General features: G+C 59.6%; 1 protein-coding gene across 1 annotated transcript in view; it reads left to right on the top strand.

The window, feature by feature from the left end:
* The window catches only part of SHANK3 (SH3 and multiple ankyrin repeat domains 3), a 117,042-nt gene that overhangs the window by 84,961 nt on the left and 16,142 nt on the right, over positions 1–15,939 (top strand). Inside the window, 6 exon segments of the mRNA XM_038756924.1 lie at positions 629–764; positions 2,719–2,799; positions 8,739–8,762; positions 11,230–11,357; positions 11,677–11,785; positions 12,480–14,799. Coding sequence (XP_038612852.1) covers positions 629–764; positions 2,719–2,799; positions 8,739–8,762; positions 11,230–11,357; positions 11,677–11,785; positions 12,480–14,799 — 2,798 coding nt within the window.

The raw sequence follows: 15,939 nt of genomic DNA, 5'->3' as shown, positions 1-15,939 counted from the left end.
CAGTATAACAGAGTTGGTAGACATGTTCCCTGCCCAGAATGAGCTTACAGTCTAGCAGATTGTCAACTGTGAACTAAAGGGAAAATGTCTTCATTCAGCATGCGCAAAGCAAACAGAATTTGTTACCTTAAAACTAATCCATACAAAAAATACTAGCAGATATTAAAAGGGATTGGCTAAAAGTCCCTGCATGGTTCACTGGAAGAAGAGTCAGTACTTTTGGATGGTTCTTGCTGGGTCACTGTGGAGAGTCAGGGGTGTTGGTTGGTCCATGTTAGGTCACTGGGGAGAGAGTTGGATGGTCCATGTTAAGTCACTGGGAGGAGAATCCAGGGTGTTGGATGATGTGTGTTGGGTCGCTGTGGAGAGAGTCAGGGGTATTGGATGATCCACACTAGGTCACTCTGGGGAGAGTCAGGGGTGTTGGATGGTCTGTGTTGGGTCACTGGGGGAAGGATCAGGGGTGTCGGGTGGTCTGTGCTACGAGGAGCACCTTGCCTTGCTGCCTGAGCCAGTTCTAGTTGCTCCTCATGGCTCCCAACTGTGGTTGATCTTGGCCTGTGTGGCCCCTAGCCACAGTTGGTCAGTGCCTGAGTGGCCTCTAGCCACGGCCTTTCTGTGTCCCCAGGTGAACGGGGTGAATGTGGTGAAGGTCGGGCACAAGCAGGTGGTGTCACTCATCCGTCAGGGTGGGAACCACCTGCTTATGAAGGTGGTGTCTGTCAGCCGTAAGCCAGAGTCCGAGGAGAGTGCCCGGAAGAAAGGTGAGGTCGGGATGTTTGGACCCTCTGCTCACACTGCACTGACCTCCCCCTTTCTCCATGTCCCACTGACACACACACACACACACACACACACACACTCTCTCTCTCTCTCTCTCTCTCTCTCTCTCTCTCTCTCTCTCTCTCTCCTCTCCCCCCCACAAGGGCCATTTCTGCTACTCCCCAGAGGCACAACCACAGCTGGGACCCCCAGCCAAATTCCCCTGCCCAGGGCCCCTCCCCCTACATATTTCCCATCTCCTGAGACCCCTCCCCTCAAAGAATGCCCACAAACTCCCTCCCATTGGCCGCCCCCCGGCCCCCGTTCCAGGCAGATCCTTTGGGCCCTAGGCGGAAGAGGCCTAAAGCAATGATCACTCTCCAGACGTTGCTGACCTGGGTGGCCAAACAAACATCACTGGAATAAAAGGGTTCTCAAAAGCCCCTGGCCTCTCCCCTTTCCTCACCGAAGCTCGTCTGCCCCCCCGTTTCGGCCTCACTGTTGCTGTCACCCCCCACCCCATCCCATTCCTCCTTCCCCATCCTCCCTTCCCCTCCTGCCTTTCCCCGGCTTCCCTTTCCTTCCACTCCCCATCCTCCTCTTCCCCCCCACCCCCACCCTTCCCCATCCTCCCCTTCCTCCTTTTCCCTGCCTTTTGTCCCATCCTGTTGTCCATCTTATCCCCCATCTCGTCTCCCCTGTCTCGCCTTCCTGCTCATGTCTCTTCCTCCTTCCTCCCCCTCCCGGCCCCCGCCCGGTACCCCTTCTTCTGGCCCCTCCATCTTCCCCACCTCCCCTCTCCTTGGTGTCACTCTGCCCCTTCCCCCGTTCTCCTTCCTCGGAGACTCTCCCCCGCCCCCTCTCCCGCCCCCGCCCCGGTGCACGCTCAGCACTCTCTCTTCCCCGTATATGTTCCCCGTCTCCCCCCTCCTGGTCCTGGGCACCTGCCCCCCCCCCCCCCAAGCCCCGCACCCCCCACCTCCAGCCCCGCACCCCCCGGGCTCCGCAGGCCTGGACTGGAGGGAATCTGCCGGGCGGCGGCGGCGGTAGCTGCCGCCGGAGGCTCCGGTTGCCGTGGCAACGCTTGAGCGTTGAAGCCGTATTGTTGTGGGGAACAGGCGGGAGGAGGAGGCGGCATCTGAAGGGAAGAGGAAAAGCTTGCTGTCGCCGCCACGGCTGCTGCTGCTGCCGCCGCCGCCGCCGCCGCCGTTACTGCTGCCGCTCCTGCCCTTAGCCTGGGGAGGGGCACCGGTTCCAAGCTTGCATTCCCCCGTCCCCCGTCCCCCGTCCCCCGTCCCCCGTCCTCGGCGGCGTCGCCCCCCTCCTGCCCCTGGCCCTGGCCCCATCCCCCTGCAGGCCCGGTGCCTGCCGTGCCCCACCCTCCCCCAACCCTGCCCCTTTCCCCTGCAGCCCCCGCGCTGCCAGGGGACGGGGCTTGGGCCAAGACTGGGGGGGAGGGAGGGACGGGGGACAGAGACCCCATCAAGAGAGGGAACAGGCCAGGCCCGGGCTGCCGCCTGCCCCCCACACCCCATGGCGCCTCCGCGCCCACAGGCCAGCTCACCTCGAGGCACCCCCCTCCCCGATCAGGCTGCCTACAGGCCTGGGGGCAACAGCTCCCCACCTCCCAAGGCTCCCAGAGGCACCATGCTCCCCTGCTGAGTCGGGCACCACCATCACATGACCTTGCCCTTCTGGTGCCAGGCTTCTCAACCCTGGCTGGTGCCCTTTCCCCCGTGGCCCGGCCCTGAACTCCCCCCCCCCGCCCCGCCCCCGGCACTATGAAGAAGTTTGCATCCAGCCGCAATTTGAACAAGATCCTGCAGCAGTGCGACTCGTCCTCCCGCGAGTACGAGGAGATCCAGGCCGTGGAGCGCAAGTGGCACCTGCACCTGGCCACCCCACGGCTGCTGCTACTGGACAGGAAGGGCAAAGCGTCGTCTCTCTTCTTTTCAGCCCCGCCGCCCCCCAAGAGGGCCCCCAGCACCACCCTAACCCTGCGCTCCAAGTCTATGACGGCCGAGCTGGAGGAACTGGGTAAGGCCCTGCGGTTGGGGAGATGGGTGCTGGGCAGGCAGAGGCCAGGGAGGGGCACTCTGGGGTCCGAGTGGGCCAGGGTCAGTGAGGGGACGGGCTGGGCTGAGGCTGGAGTAATGGGAGGGAAGCAGATGGGATGAGGCTCAGTCAGGGATGGGGCAGAGAGAACCCCAGGCCAGAGAGCAGGGCAGAATGGGAGTAGGAGCAGTGACTGGCTGAACACTGTGGATGGAGACGGGAGGAGTTGGCCTCGAAAAGGAGGCGGAGTTGGAGAGAGGGGTGAGGTCAGAAAGGGCCAGGTGGCCAAACTATGAGGATTATTTGGGGGCCAGGCCACAGGACAGGAAAAATGATGGCAAGGGAGAAGGGTCACAGACCAGTGGTCAAGAGAAACCTGGGTCCAGAAGGAAGGTTGGAATCTGAGGGGGTGCCTGGTTCCTTCCTTGCTTTGCTCAGTGGGCAACGCAGCACAGTGTGTTCCTGCAGACGGGAATCCCACGTGACTGCCAAGACTACAAGTCCCAGCAGCCCGTACAGGCAGTACCTGGTGCAGAGATGCCCTGTACATGCCAGTGGGAGGCCCCAGCCACACTTGGCTGCCATGATCCCAAGGGGGCTCTGGGCTGGGAGCAGGATTTTTAGCCAGAGCATCTTCAAGTCTTCCCCAGTGGGTGAAGATGGGGTCCGCGCTCTGCAGGAGCAGTGTTGGCTCCGTCCCGGAGAAACCAGGATGAAGGGAGGAGGTGGGGCGAATCGATGACTGACTGACTGACTGACTGAGGGGGCTGTGCAGGGGAGGCAGTGAGAAAAGCTGCTCGGAGGAAGCGACCTGAAGTTCTGGATGGGGTGAGGGGAGGCTCGGGAATTGGGGTGAGGTCCCTCTGTGCTTCTAGCGGTGTCTGGAGATGAGGGTTAATGAGTATAATTCTGGGGACGTGTAGGAGCCCTGGATGTAACAGGGAACCTCGGAGGGGGTTCTGAATGTGTGCAGGTGCGATCTGTTGGTGTGTGTGCGTGTGTGCATGTGTGGGTCTTTGTGCGTCACTCTGGCTTCATACCTTAGAATGCCTGCCTGTCAGTTGTTGTTCTTGGAAAGCAGGAGGGAGTGTTAGAGGTCCCCAAGTTTGGTGAGCTGTGGCCTCAGACCCACCGTGACATCCCCAACCTGCTTCCTGGGCTTGTTGAGGGGGCAGGATGAGCCCCTCCACATCCTGTTCCTTATGCCCTGAGGATGGCTTTGCCTCTCCTTTCTCCAGCAGGTCTAATCCAGGCTCACTGTCCCCCCTTCCCACCATCCCCCAGCCTCCCTGAGTTGTTTTGAGCCCCTGAGCTTTTCACTTTGGGTGGGATTCCCCATCTTTCTTCCCTATTTGAGGGCAACTTTCATCCTCCTCCTCCCAGTGCCTTCGGGTGCCTCGAAGGGAGACAAAATCCCACACTGGACCAATGTGGTGTTTGCTTGTGTCTGTGCTCCTCTGAGCCCCTAATCATCACCATCCTCATCTTTCTTCTACTCTGTCAGTCCATCAGCCGGTCACATTTTTTTATGGAATTTGTTAAATGCTTACTATTTGCCAGGCACTATAATTAGCGATGCGGTAGATAGGGAAGCAGTCAATCAATCAATCGTATTTATTGAGCGCTTACTGTGTGCAGAGCACTGTACTGAGCGCTTGGGAAGTACAAGTTGGCAACATATAGAGACGGTCCCTACCCAACAGTGGGCTCACAGTCTAGAAAAGCAGCATGTCTTAGTGGATAGAGCACAGGCCTGGGAGTCAGAAGGACCTGGGTTCTAATTCTGGCTCTGCCACTTGTCTGCTGTGTGACCTTGGGCAAGTCAATTCACTTCTCTGGGCTTCAGTTCCCTCAATTGTAAAGTGGGTATTAAGAGTGGAAGTCCCATGTGGGACAGGGATTGTGTCCAACCTGATTAACTTGTATCTACCCCAGCACTCAGTACAGGGCTTGGCACATAGTAAGTGCTTAACAAGTACCATTATTATTATTATCATTATTATATAAACCAATCAGGTTGAACAGAGTCCATGTCCCACATGGGGCTCACACTCTTAATCCCCATTTACAGATGAGGTAACCGAGGCACAGAGAAGTTAAGTGACTTGCTCAAGGTCACATAGCAGACAAGCAGCAGATCTGGGATTAGAATCTAGGTCCCCTAACTATGAGGAGGAGGAGTACAGTACAACAGAGTTGGTAAAGACATTCCCTACCCACAGTGAGTTTACAGACTAGAGGGGGAGAGCCAGAATCTTATCACTATTTTATAGATGAGGAAACTGAGGCCCAGAGAGGTGGCACAACTTGCCTAAGGCCACACAGCTGTCAAGTGGCAGAGCTGGGGCTTGGCTCCAGGTATTCTGCCCACCAGCTCAGAGTTCTTTCCACTTGTCCTCACTGCCCCTCTACTCATAGAACAAATTTTGCGGTCTAAAATGCTACCAATATCTGGGAAATAATCTAGAAGGAACTGAGGGTGCAGTAATATAGAATCTGAGCAGGCAGACCACAGGAAACAAATTCAGAAACTCAACCACCTCCCCCTCCCCCAGTGGAGTCTGAACTTCAGACCTCCCTGGCTGACCGCCCACTCCCGTGGCCCTTGCCCGAGACCCTGCATCCCCTCTGCTTCCTGGAGGGTCAAGAGCTCCAGATCTCCACCCTGTCCCTCTGCTGACTCTTTTCCAGGGCCCATGGGCATCTGGTGGACTGTAGAACCAGATGGTTGGGGGCGATCCAGATGGGACAATCTGTATTTTGAGTGGCGGAAGGGTTGTTGGGGTAGGGGGTGGGGGGCAGTCCCTACCCCAACACAGGCCTCCTTCAGGTGTGTCTGCTGTTGACCATCTAGCTGAGCCCCTTCCAGGGAGGGACCCCTTGTGTTTGGTTCTTGGGGCAGTGGTTGGGGTCAGCCACCCACCCACCTCACAGACCTCCACAGACAAGAGAGGTGGAGTCTTTCCAACGCTGCATGTGACCCAAGCAACTGGATCTAATCGATCCTGTTGATGAAGCACCGACTGTGTGCACAGCCCAGTCCTGCGAGGCACGGACTCTACCCTCCAGGAGTTTACAATCTGTTAGGGGTCACAAGAAGACATGGATTAGACAAAACATAAAGGCGTGGTAATAAGCATAGGGAAAGTTGGCGGTCTGGCTTCTATAGGACTCTCCCAAGCCCTCAGGTACAGTGTTCTGCACCCAGAAGGTGCTCAGTGAAGAAGATCGATTGGTTGATTGGTGAAAAAGAGACTCTGTTGTGGAGTATACAGCCTGAAAAAGCCCTTTCATCAATGACACCATCAATTTTAAGGGGAAAGCTCAGGGTGGTGGGCTCACAAAGGAGTAAGCTGGTTCCTGAAGGGAAGTCCACACGGTGTCAAGAGGGATGGGTTGGGGTGGGGGCTTGTCTGGCAGGGGTTGGAGGGTGTGCTTCTCACCAGCTTCTCCGAGAGTCTAGTGCCACTGGGCTCATGGGAACCATGGCCAGCTTGGCATTGCTCGGGGTCTCTGTGCACACATCATTTGACCTGTCTGTCTGTCTGTCAGTCTCTACTGAACCCCAACCCTCCCTGGGTTCACCTTGGTGTGTGAGAGCCCCTCTCTGTCCCCTTTCCCCAGTTTCCCCCTCTCCCTGGGAGGCCCCACGTTCCCTCTCCTGGCCTGTCAGTGTTGGGCTGAGAACTGAGGAAGAGGGATGGGAAGGCCAGAGGGGTCGTCAGGGCTGGGACAGGGGCGGCAGTGTGGGAAGCTAGACCCAACTGGAAGAGGCGTGATGCTCGGCCCCAGACTCCTGGGGCTGTAGACGAGGCCCCAAAAGGTCTCCGGGAACCCTTTGCTGGTGGGTCCACTGTTTGGCTTAGCTGCCCCCACCCCTCAGGAGGGTGTTCTTCAGCGGGAGTCCCCTTCCCCATCAGCCACTGCCACCCTCCAGTGCCCCAGGGGGCCGAACCTTGAACCAGCTACTGTCTGGCTGGGAGCAGCCAGGGGCGTGTGAGGATATGGGAATCGCAGGCACTCTGGATGTGAGCTGTGGGGGCTCACCGCCTACCCCGCCCTGAGTCTGCTCCTCCCACCGTCCTTTGGGGGGCCCCAGTGTCGACAAATTTGAGATTCATGGGGGTTCACATTCTACAAGAAAAGAACAAGTGCAAGTGTTAGGTTACACCACCCCAGCAGTAGCCGGTATTGGACAAGCATGCATCAGGGGAACACAGAGCGGCATCAGTACTCAATCCAGAGAATGTGAAATAAAATCCATCCCCAAGTGCACCTCTCCCCTCAGGCTCCTCCTGCCCCAGATCCCACAGGCCTGGAGAGTTCAGAGGTTATGCAGGCTGTGGCTGCTGGTGTCGTTGCTGATGCTGCTGTTGATACAGCCTCTCTCTTCTGCCATGGGCCCCTCATCTAATGCTTCTTCCCAGCTCCACCCCATTGGGCACTGGCTTTCTCTGTCTCCTGTTGTTCCAAGCAAAATGATTTGCCCTTTTCCCGAGCCAGACCCCAGCCCCAATTCCCAGCCACAGAGAGGTGGAATATGAAGTCTTGGGAGCAGGTGAGTTCCCTGAGAGAGTGGGTGGGGTGAGAACTAGGGTCAAGGTGGCTGATCAGAAGAGAGGAAGGGACAAATCCCAGAAACGAACATATATAGTTCTCGGCTTTGAGTGGTCAGAGCCAGAGGTGACTCCATGTTTGCAAGCTTCTGACACTGAGAGTGTGATGATAGGTGTATAGCAATGGGAAAGACAGGAGGAAGAGGAGGAAGGAAGGTGAGAGGTCAGGTCTTAACATTTAGTTTAAGGAGACAGTGACCCAGCCAGTAGTAGTAGTGGAAGTTATATTTAGTGTGTGCCTGCTGAATGCAGTGCACTGTACAAATCACTGTTGTGTGATCGTGGACAAGTCACTTCACACCTCTGTGCCTCGGTTTCCTCATCCGTAAAATGGACGTTAAATACCTGTTTTCCCTCTCCCATAGACGGTAAGCCCCACTGGGGTAGGGACTATATCTGATCTGATTGTATCATATCTTCCCCAGCACCTAGCACAGTGTTTGGCACACTGTAAGACCTGAACAAACACAACTATCAATATTAATATTATTATTATTATCATCTCATGTGTGTGACTGGGGGTGATGAGTGTAGAGAAAGCAGAGGGTCCAGAATGGACAGCTATAGGGTGAGGGAAGGATAGAGAGGAAGCAGAGGGACTGAGAAGGAGCAGTCAAAGAGAGGAGCCAAGAGCAGGAGTGCATCGTAGCAGTAAATTCAAGGCCCAAGAGAGTTCAGGATAGCAGGAATGGTCAGCTGTGTGTGAGGCAGATGAAAGATCAAGCCAGATTAGGACAAGGATCAGAACAAGTCATTGGAGATTGGCATGAGTGTAGCATCAGGAGAGCGAAGGGAGCAAGAACCAGAGAGCAGCCCTCACTTCCCTCCCTCCACACCTCTCCCCCTGGTGCTTCTCCCTGTTCCCACCTCCTATCCCCCCATCCCCAGTCACTTCCATTCCTCTGCAGCCTGCCCAGCCCCGCCAGTCCATCTTGCCCATTTTCCCTCCAGCCCAAGGGCAGGGAACAGGTAGAAGAAGGTGGAGGAGGGGGTAGGCAACCTCGTTCCAAGGTACTCTCATCCTGTGGCCACTGCCCTCTGGAGGGTACACTGCAGCTCGTGTCTGGATCCTTCCTGGACCCCTGCCCCTAGTCCTGCAGGCCACCCACCACTTCCTAGGCCACTTCCTCAGCCCCAGGGGACATAGGTGAACCCCTAAGCTGGCATGGGGAGAGGCTGGATGGGACATTCCTCAACCCAGCAGGGGCAGCTGGGGGTGGGCTGAGGGCAAGGGGCAGGGGACTGGCATTGCCAGGATGCATGGGGTCGCACTGTTCATGCCTTCTCTTGTTTCTTGATTCCAAGCGTCGATGCGGAGGAGAAAAGGGGGTGAGTCTCCCACCCGCGGTCCTTATGCCTCCCCTCCCCCGACTAACCCATCACCCTCGGGACCTTTCCCCAGCTCTTCCCAACCTCCAAGAACCAGCTGGAGTGCAGACTGCAGGAAATCCTACACTTCTTGCCAGAAGCTCTGGAAAATGTGGGACCCACGATCCCCCAAGTTTCAGCTCCTTCCCAAACTCCCTCCCTGCTGGCTTACTTATATGGGTGGTGGTGAGGGGAGAGTCAGAGAGGGTAGTTAAGGGTGTTGGTTGGTCTGTGCTGGGTCACTGGGAGAGAGTCAGGGGTGTTGGATGGTCCATGCTGTGTCATGGGGAGAATCGAGGATGTTGGGTGGTCCAGCCTGGGTCACTGGAGGGAGAGTCAGGGTGTTGGATTGTCCACCCCTAACCATGAGGGTGGGTGTCCAGGAGGGCCATCGGTACACAGTTCCTCCAGTCATCCAAGTGCACCATCAGAGACAGAGTCCTGTGCTGGACAGCTGCGCTCAGGGTCAATGTATCTGGGTTCATCACTCTTTTCTCCCTCCCACATCCCATCCTGGTTCCCCTGACCCCAGTCACTTTTTCTCATCATCCCTCTCACCTTCTCCACCCCAAGTCCCAAATTCCTTTCCTGCTTCCCCCTCCCTATTTCCCTATGCCCATCCCCCAGCCTTTCCCATCCCCATCAGGGGACTCTCTTGGCCTAGCAGGATCCCTGCCCAGACGGGAACATAATCTCCTTTCCTGCTCTGCTACCTCCAGCTCCCAGGCCCAGAGGGTCCCAACCAGCCTAGCCTCTGAATCTGGGAGCTCCTAGGCCTGACCCAATGGAGCCCTGCCCAACCCACTCCACCAGCAGAAACAATGAGCCCCTGTTCAGTCCATCATCCATGGTAATTATGGAGCATTTACTGTGTTCAGAGCACTGAACTAAACACTTGGGAGAGTATGATACATTAGAGTTGGTGGACACAATCCCTGCCCTGTTGGCGGGTTGGCAGTTCTGTCCCAAAATGGAATTGGCAGGGACTCGGGGGATGAGAATTATCTGTCTGGTGCAGGGGAATGTCTCTGGATGAAGGCCCAGAGGTCTGGGAGCCCTGTGCTCCAGTGAGCCCCCAAACCCCAATCCATCTCCTTCCCCAACCTCAGCAGAAGCTGGGAGCATCAGCCCTAAACTGGGTGCTCAAGCCTTGTCTCGCCTTGCCCTGATCTCCTAGATCCCACCCAGGCTGGGCACTGGGAGCCCTTTCCCTCTGAACACACCCCCGAGCTGGTCCAGGACTCCTCAGGCAACTACTGCAAGCAGAGATGCCCCTACTGAGTCCAAGGGGGAGGGGGAGAAAGGGAGAGTTGTGTGAAAAGACTGAGCAGGCTGGTGGGATCATCGAGAGAGGGTGTCCCTGCCCAGTTGACCCTGGGATAATGGAGAGTGAGTGGACTTGTGCACCAGGCAGCAGGTTGGGAACTCAACCTGGAGTCCAAAGGGATCACCTGTCAACTCCCTAACATAGCCCCAAGCAATACGGCAAGTCTGGGACCTCTCTTCACCTCCCCTTTCACTTCCAAGCGTCCCTTCAACTCCTTCGTTGACCTGGGGTGGACCCAGCTTGTCACCTAGGAGTCCCTCATCCTGGGTCTGTGAGGCTACCTCACAGTGGAACGTGTTTGTAAAATAGAATTCAAATTTGCACTGAATTTTGGCCAAGAAGCTGGCCATCTGTGTGGCCCACCCCCCTGCCGCAGATGTCCCCAGAAGGGTTGGGTGGGGGGAGGACCAGAAAGGTGGGTGCTGACGAAGCCGAGGGCCTGATCCCTCGGGCTGTTGTGGGGACCCTAGGTGGGTCCCTGTCCCCTCCCAGCCCCCAGGACCAGGTTGCCCTGTGTGAGGTCAGTGCCTGGTCTCGGATTGACCCCAGGCAGGTGTATGACCACGGACGCATCTGGGTACGCTTGTGGAGGTGTGCATCTGTGTTGTGCCTGCTGGCCCGCAAGGGTGGTTGGAGGGCTGCGGTCATGTGTGTCCCAATCTATCGATCAATCGGTGGTAGAGCTTGGGAGAATACCACAGCAGCCAGACACGTGGTCCCTGGCCTCCAGGAGCTTCCAGCCCTACTCAGGGAGACGTATAAATATAAGGAATGGGAGCGGGAGGAAGACAAGGATTCATTCCTTGCTCTCCCAGCCTCACCTCAGCAGTTAGGAGTTCTGCACTGGGCATGGGCAAGGTGGGGCAGTGGTGGGCCTGGCGTAAGATGGGAATCCAGTGGTGAAGGGCCATGATCCTGGCCCTATCTCCCACCAGGCTTGGTCCCCAGGGAACTGTGGGGCCTCAGGGTGGCTGGCAAGGGCCCCCTCTGTTCCCTGCAAGCCCTCGCTAAAAGCTCCCAGCGCTCTGATCTAGTGGGGTGGCGGGGGGATCTCAGGCCCGGTGGGTGCTCCAGAGGCCCTGACTTGAGTGCCATGTGCAGAGAAACTGGATGAGATTCTGGCTGCTGCAGAGCCTGCCCTGAGACCCGACCTCGCAGAAGCAGATTCTAGAGCCGCAACGGTGAAACAGAGACCCACCAGCCGTCGCATTACCCCGGCTGAGATCAGTGTGAGCGGGTGTGGGGAGTGGGTGGTGAGGTGTGGGAGGGTCCTGGAAGAGAGCAGGAGGTGGGTGGGGAGAAGAGGGGGTGTCCTAGCAGAGAGCAGGGGTGGGGAGGTGGTAAGGGCGTGTCCTGGCAGATAATGAGGTGGGAGTAAGAAAGAGGCCTCCCTGACAGAGATCTAAGGTTGATGCCCTTCCCCCAGCTCTGCCACCCACCTCCATCCAACAGGTGTTCCCCCAGGCTGGCCCTTATCCTAGCTGCCGGCTTCATGCCATTCCTGCCTCCTGCGCCCTTCAATACCCCCCCCCCCCTTCTCTCCTGCAGTCTCTGTTTGAGCGCCAAGGCATGCCAGCCCATGCGGGCACCCCACCAGGCCCTGTGGAGAAGCCCCCTGGGTCCCTGCGCAAGGGGATTCCACGCACCAAGTCTGTGGGTAAGACTGAGGGCTCCTGACACCGGAGTCTCTGTCTGGGTGGGGAAGGGCAGGGAGGAAGGGGTCGCGGGCACCCCTCTCCTCCTGTAATTGGGGGATCACGGAGCTGCTTCTGCTGCCTGTCACGCGTGGCTGGAACTGTTCCTCTCCATTCAGGCCCTTTTGCTCTCCCCACGCCAAGGCGTACACATGTTCTTGTCTTGTCTCTTCTGCCCCCAGCCCTCATTCCCAAGCCCCACTGCCCTTCTCTTTTGTGCTCTGAACCCTCTAGGCCTCCAACCCCACTCTTGTGCTCCCCTCTTTCTTCCCCCACCCCGCTTCTTTCCTGCCTGTGTTCCCTTCCAGCCCCCTTCACTCTCCCAGGGCCCCTGCTCTCTCTCCCAGACCCCACATTCTCTCTTCTAAGCCTCTCGTTCTCTCCCGGACCCATTCCCCAGCTAAGTGCCCCGTTTGTTGGTAGCTCCCACCCCAGACCTCTGCCATCCAGAGTCTTGCCCCCCAGCGCTTAGTCCAGTGCCTGGCACATAGTAAGTGATTAACGAATACCGTTATTATTGTTGTTGCTATTATTATTATTATTGTTATTAGTATCATCACCCCTTTCATCCCCTCCCCTCATCCATCCCTACCCCGGGCTCCAATCCCCCACCCTTCCCGACCACCCCCTGACTGGGCTCGGTCCCTGCCGTTGCAGGGGAGGATGAGAAGCTGGTGGCGTCTCTGCTGGACGGCAAATTTCCACGCAGCACCTCCATGCAGGATGCGATTCGCGAGGGTCACGGCATCCCGCCTCCTCCACAGACGGCCCCACCCCCTCCGCCTTCCCCTTACTACTTTGACACGGGCCCACCCCCGGCCTTCTCCCCGCCCCCGCCGCCAGGACGCCCCTACGACACCGTCCACTCCAGCTTCAAGCCTGGCCTGGAGGCCAAGCTGCACAGCCACGCGCTGCCTGCCGGGCTAGGCCCCGCCGACCTGCTGGAACCCCTGCGGGGGCCCCTCCCCCACCCCGAGCGGCAGCGACGGGCCCGCTCCATGATCATCCTGCAGGACTCAGCCCACCTGCCCGTGGAGCCCACGGACATCCCCCGGCCGGGGCCCACGGCCACGCCACCCGAGCGGCTGAAGCGCAGAGGCCGCGGGGGCGTGGACAACCCCTACGCCAACATGGGCCCCTTCAGCGTGAGCCTGCTGGCACCCACCAAGCCGCAGCGCAAGAAGAGCCCCCTGGTGAAGCAGCTGCAGGTGGAGGATGCCCAGGAGCGGGCAGCCCTGGCCATCTCCGGCAGCACCGGCAGCAGCTTCACCCGGGAGCCCTCGCCCACCCGCCGGGCCCACCGCCTCAGCGGCCTAGACTATCCCACCGGCCCGGCCCGCCGGCCCGAGTCCCCGCCCGGCCTGCCCTTCGCCGGCATGCCGAAGGACCGCGACCGTCGCCTGGAGGAGAGGCGCAAATCCACCGTCTTCCTGTCGGTGGGGGCCATCGAGGGCAGCGCCCCCGGCCCCGACCTGCCCTCCCTGCAGCCGTCCCGCTCCATCGACGAGCGTCTGCTCGGCAGCCGCGACGCCCTCCTGCCCTCCCCCGTTTCAGCCCCGAAGCCTCTGGCGAGCAGCAGCCCAGGCTCCACCTTCATTCATCCGCTGACCGGAAAGCCCCTGGACCCCAACTCCCCCCTGGCGCTGGCGCTGGCAGCACGGGAGCGGGCGCTGGCCTCTCAGGCCCCGTCGCGGTCCCCCACCCCCATCCACAGCCCAGATGCCGCAGACCGCACGGCCCCCCCATTTGCGGACCTCCAGACCAAAGACGCCGAGCGGGCGGACCGGAGCCCCCTCAGCCCGCCCACCTTCTCTGCCCAGGGTGCGTTTGAGCCGCCTCCGGGGTCCCTGGCCCCGGCCCGGGGCCCCTGGGGGCCCCGGACCAGCCCGTCCTCCCTGCGGAAGGAGCCGGAGCCGCGGGCCGAGCGACCTGAGAGGGCCGAGCGGGCCGGGCGGGAAGAGAGGAAGCCCGAGGAGAAGAAGGCGGCAGTCATCCTCAGCATCATGGACATGTCCCAGCAGAAGACAGCCGGGCTCATCGTGGTCCATGCCACGAGCAATGGCCAAGATGTCGCCCTCGAGGTGAAGGAGGAGAAAGCGGATCTCCCCGAGGCCCGGCCTGAAGCAGCCCCGCCGGCCTCCACGGAGGCCCCGCCCGGCCCGGCTTCTGACCGGACCCTGGGCCAGGGCAGCTCCGAGGAGGAGGCGGAGGCCTATGCCGTGGCCCTCCCTCCGGCCCAGCTGTCATCCAGCGACGAAGAGACGCGTGAGGAGCTGGCCAAGATTGGGCTGGTGCCTCCCCCCGAGGAGTTTGCCAACGGGCTCCTGGTCACCAGCCCGGGCACACCCTTGGGCCAGCTGGTCCCATCCAGTGCGCCCGCCACGGCCCCGCCAGCCCCAGGCAGCCCCGCCTCAGGGAAGAGCAGCGAAGCCCCGCCGGCCCCCGAGTCGGCTGCCGACTCAGGCGTGGAGGAGGTGGACACACGCAGCTCAAGCGACCACCACCTGGAGACCACGAGCACCATCTCCACCGTGTCCAGCATGTCCACCTTGTCCTCCGAGAGCGGGGAGCCCACAGACACCTACACCTCCTTCGCTGACGGCCACACTTTTCTACTCGAGAAGCCTCCAGTGCCTCCTAAGCCCAAACTCAAGTCCCAGCTCGGCAAGGGGCCGGGGATTTTCAGGGACCCGCTGCTGAAGCAGTCTTCGGACAGCGAGCTCATCGCTCAGCAGCATGCAGCTGCCCTGGCCTCGGCCAGCGCTGGCCGGCCACGCTACCTCTTCCAGAGAAGGTCCAAGCTTTGGGGGGACCCCGTGGAGAGCCGGCCGCTCCCCGGAGCCGCCGACGACAAGCCGACGGTGATCGAGCTCGGCTCCCGCCTGCAGCAGCTCAACAAGGACACACGCTCCCTGGGGGAGGAGCCGGCGGGCGGGGTGCTGGACCCGGCCAAGAAGTCACCTGTGGTGGCCGCACGGTAAGGGAAGGGCCTACAGCTGGAATGCTTCCTGCAGGGGATGGGGGTGGGAGCCGGGGACACCCGGGTTGCGGGGAGTGAATCTGGTTGGGCCCACCCGGGGCAGGGGTGAGGGGCCAGGAGGTGCAGGGGATGTTGGCTGGACCCACCCGTGGTCCAGGCTGTGTCCCTCCATCCTGCTTCCAGGCAATGCTGCTTTTCTCTGACCCACTCAGGTGGAGGCCTCTGCTGGGAAGGGAACATTGCCCTGCCCTCAACTCTCCCAACCCTAACTCACACAATCCCGCCACCCAACACGGTCCCCCACCCCCTAAACCTCCTCCATCTCTCCACCCTCTAAACCTCAACCCCACACTGTCCCCCACCCCCAGCTCGTATGGTACCTTCACCTCACACAGCTCCACACCCTCTAAACCTCCACCCCACACTGTACCCCATCCCAAAAACCTCCACTGGTCCTCCCCACCCCCTAATCCTCCAGCCCACACAGTCCCCAGCCCCTTAAACCCCCACTACTTAAAACCCTCCCTCAATCCCCCCTCCCCCCATCCCAATATAGTCCCCCGGCCTCCTCAGTTCTTGGGCCCAAGACAAGTGTCTCAGTACCAGAACCACCCTGCCATATCTTCTCCGAACTCCCCCAAGCCTGGCTCTGCCAGCACCCGGGGCCCTCTAGAGAGCAAGTTGGGTCCGTGGGTCAGAGTCAGGATGGCGTGACCTGGAATGGGGGACCAGGGCTCCCAGACTCGAGGGAAGAAGGCAGAACTCCTTGTTCCCCGGCCCCGGGAGAGCACTGCTCGGGGCACAGGTCTGAGAGGGAAACGGCTTTCTCTCACCTAGCCTAGCCGGCTTCTATCATGGGCAGCCATAGCCTCTGGGAATGAGGTCGAAGCTGTGCCCCTGGCCCCGGGGCGGGGGGGGGGGGGGCGCTTGGGGGAGGAGAGGGGTCCTGGTGACAGATCATGGCAGCCAGCTGGGCTTAAGTGGCAAGCGGAGTTTCCAGGTGCCATTCTCAGCTACGCTGTTCTGTCTGTTCTGGAGAAGCACACTTGCTCTTTTTCCCACAGATCTGACCCAGAGAGAGAAGAAAAATAGTCCCTTAGACATTTATCTCTTTCGGGGTAAAGCTGCCTATTTATA

Source organism: Tachyglossus aculeatus, chromosome 14 (assembly GCF_015852505.1).
Source record: "Tachyglossus aculeatus isolate mTacAcu1 chromosome 14, mTacAcu1.pri, whole genome shotgun sequence".
Classification (NCBI taxonomy): domain Eukaryota; kingdom Metazoa; phylum Chordata; class Mammalia; order Monotremata; family Tachyglossidae; genus Tachyglossus; species Tachyglossus aculeatus.
This window is presented reverse-complemented; position numbering and strand designations above follow the sequence as displayed.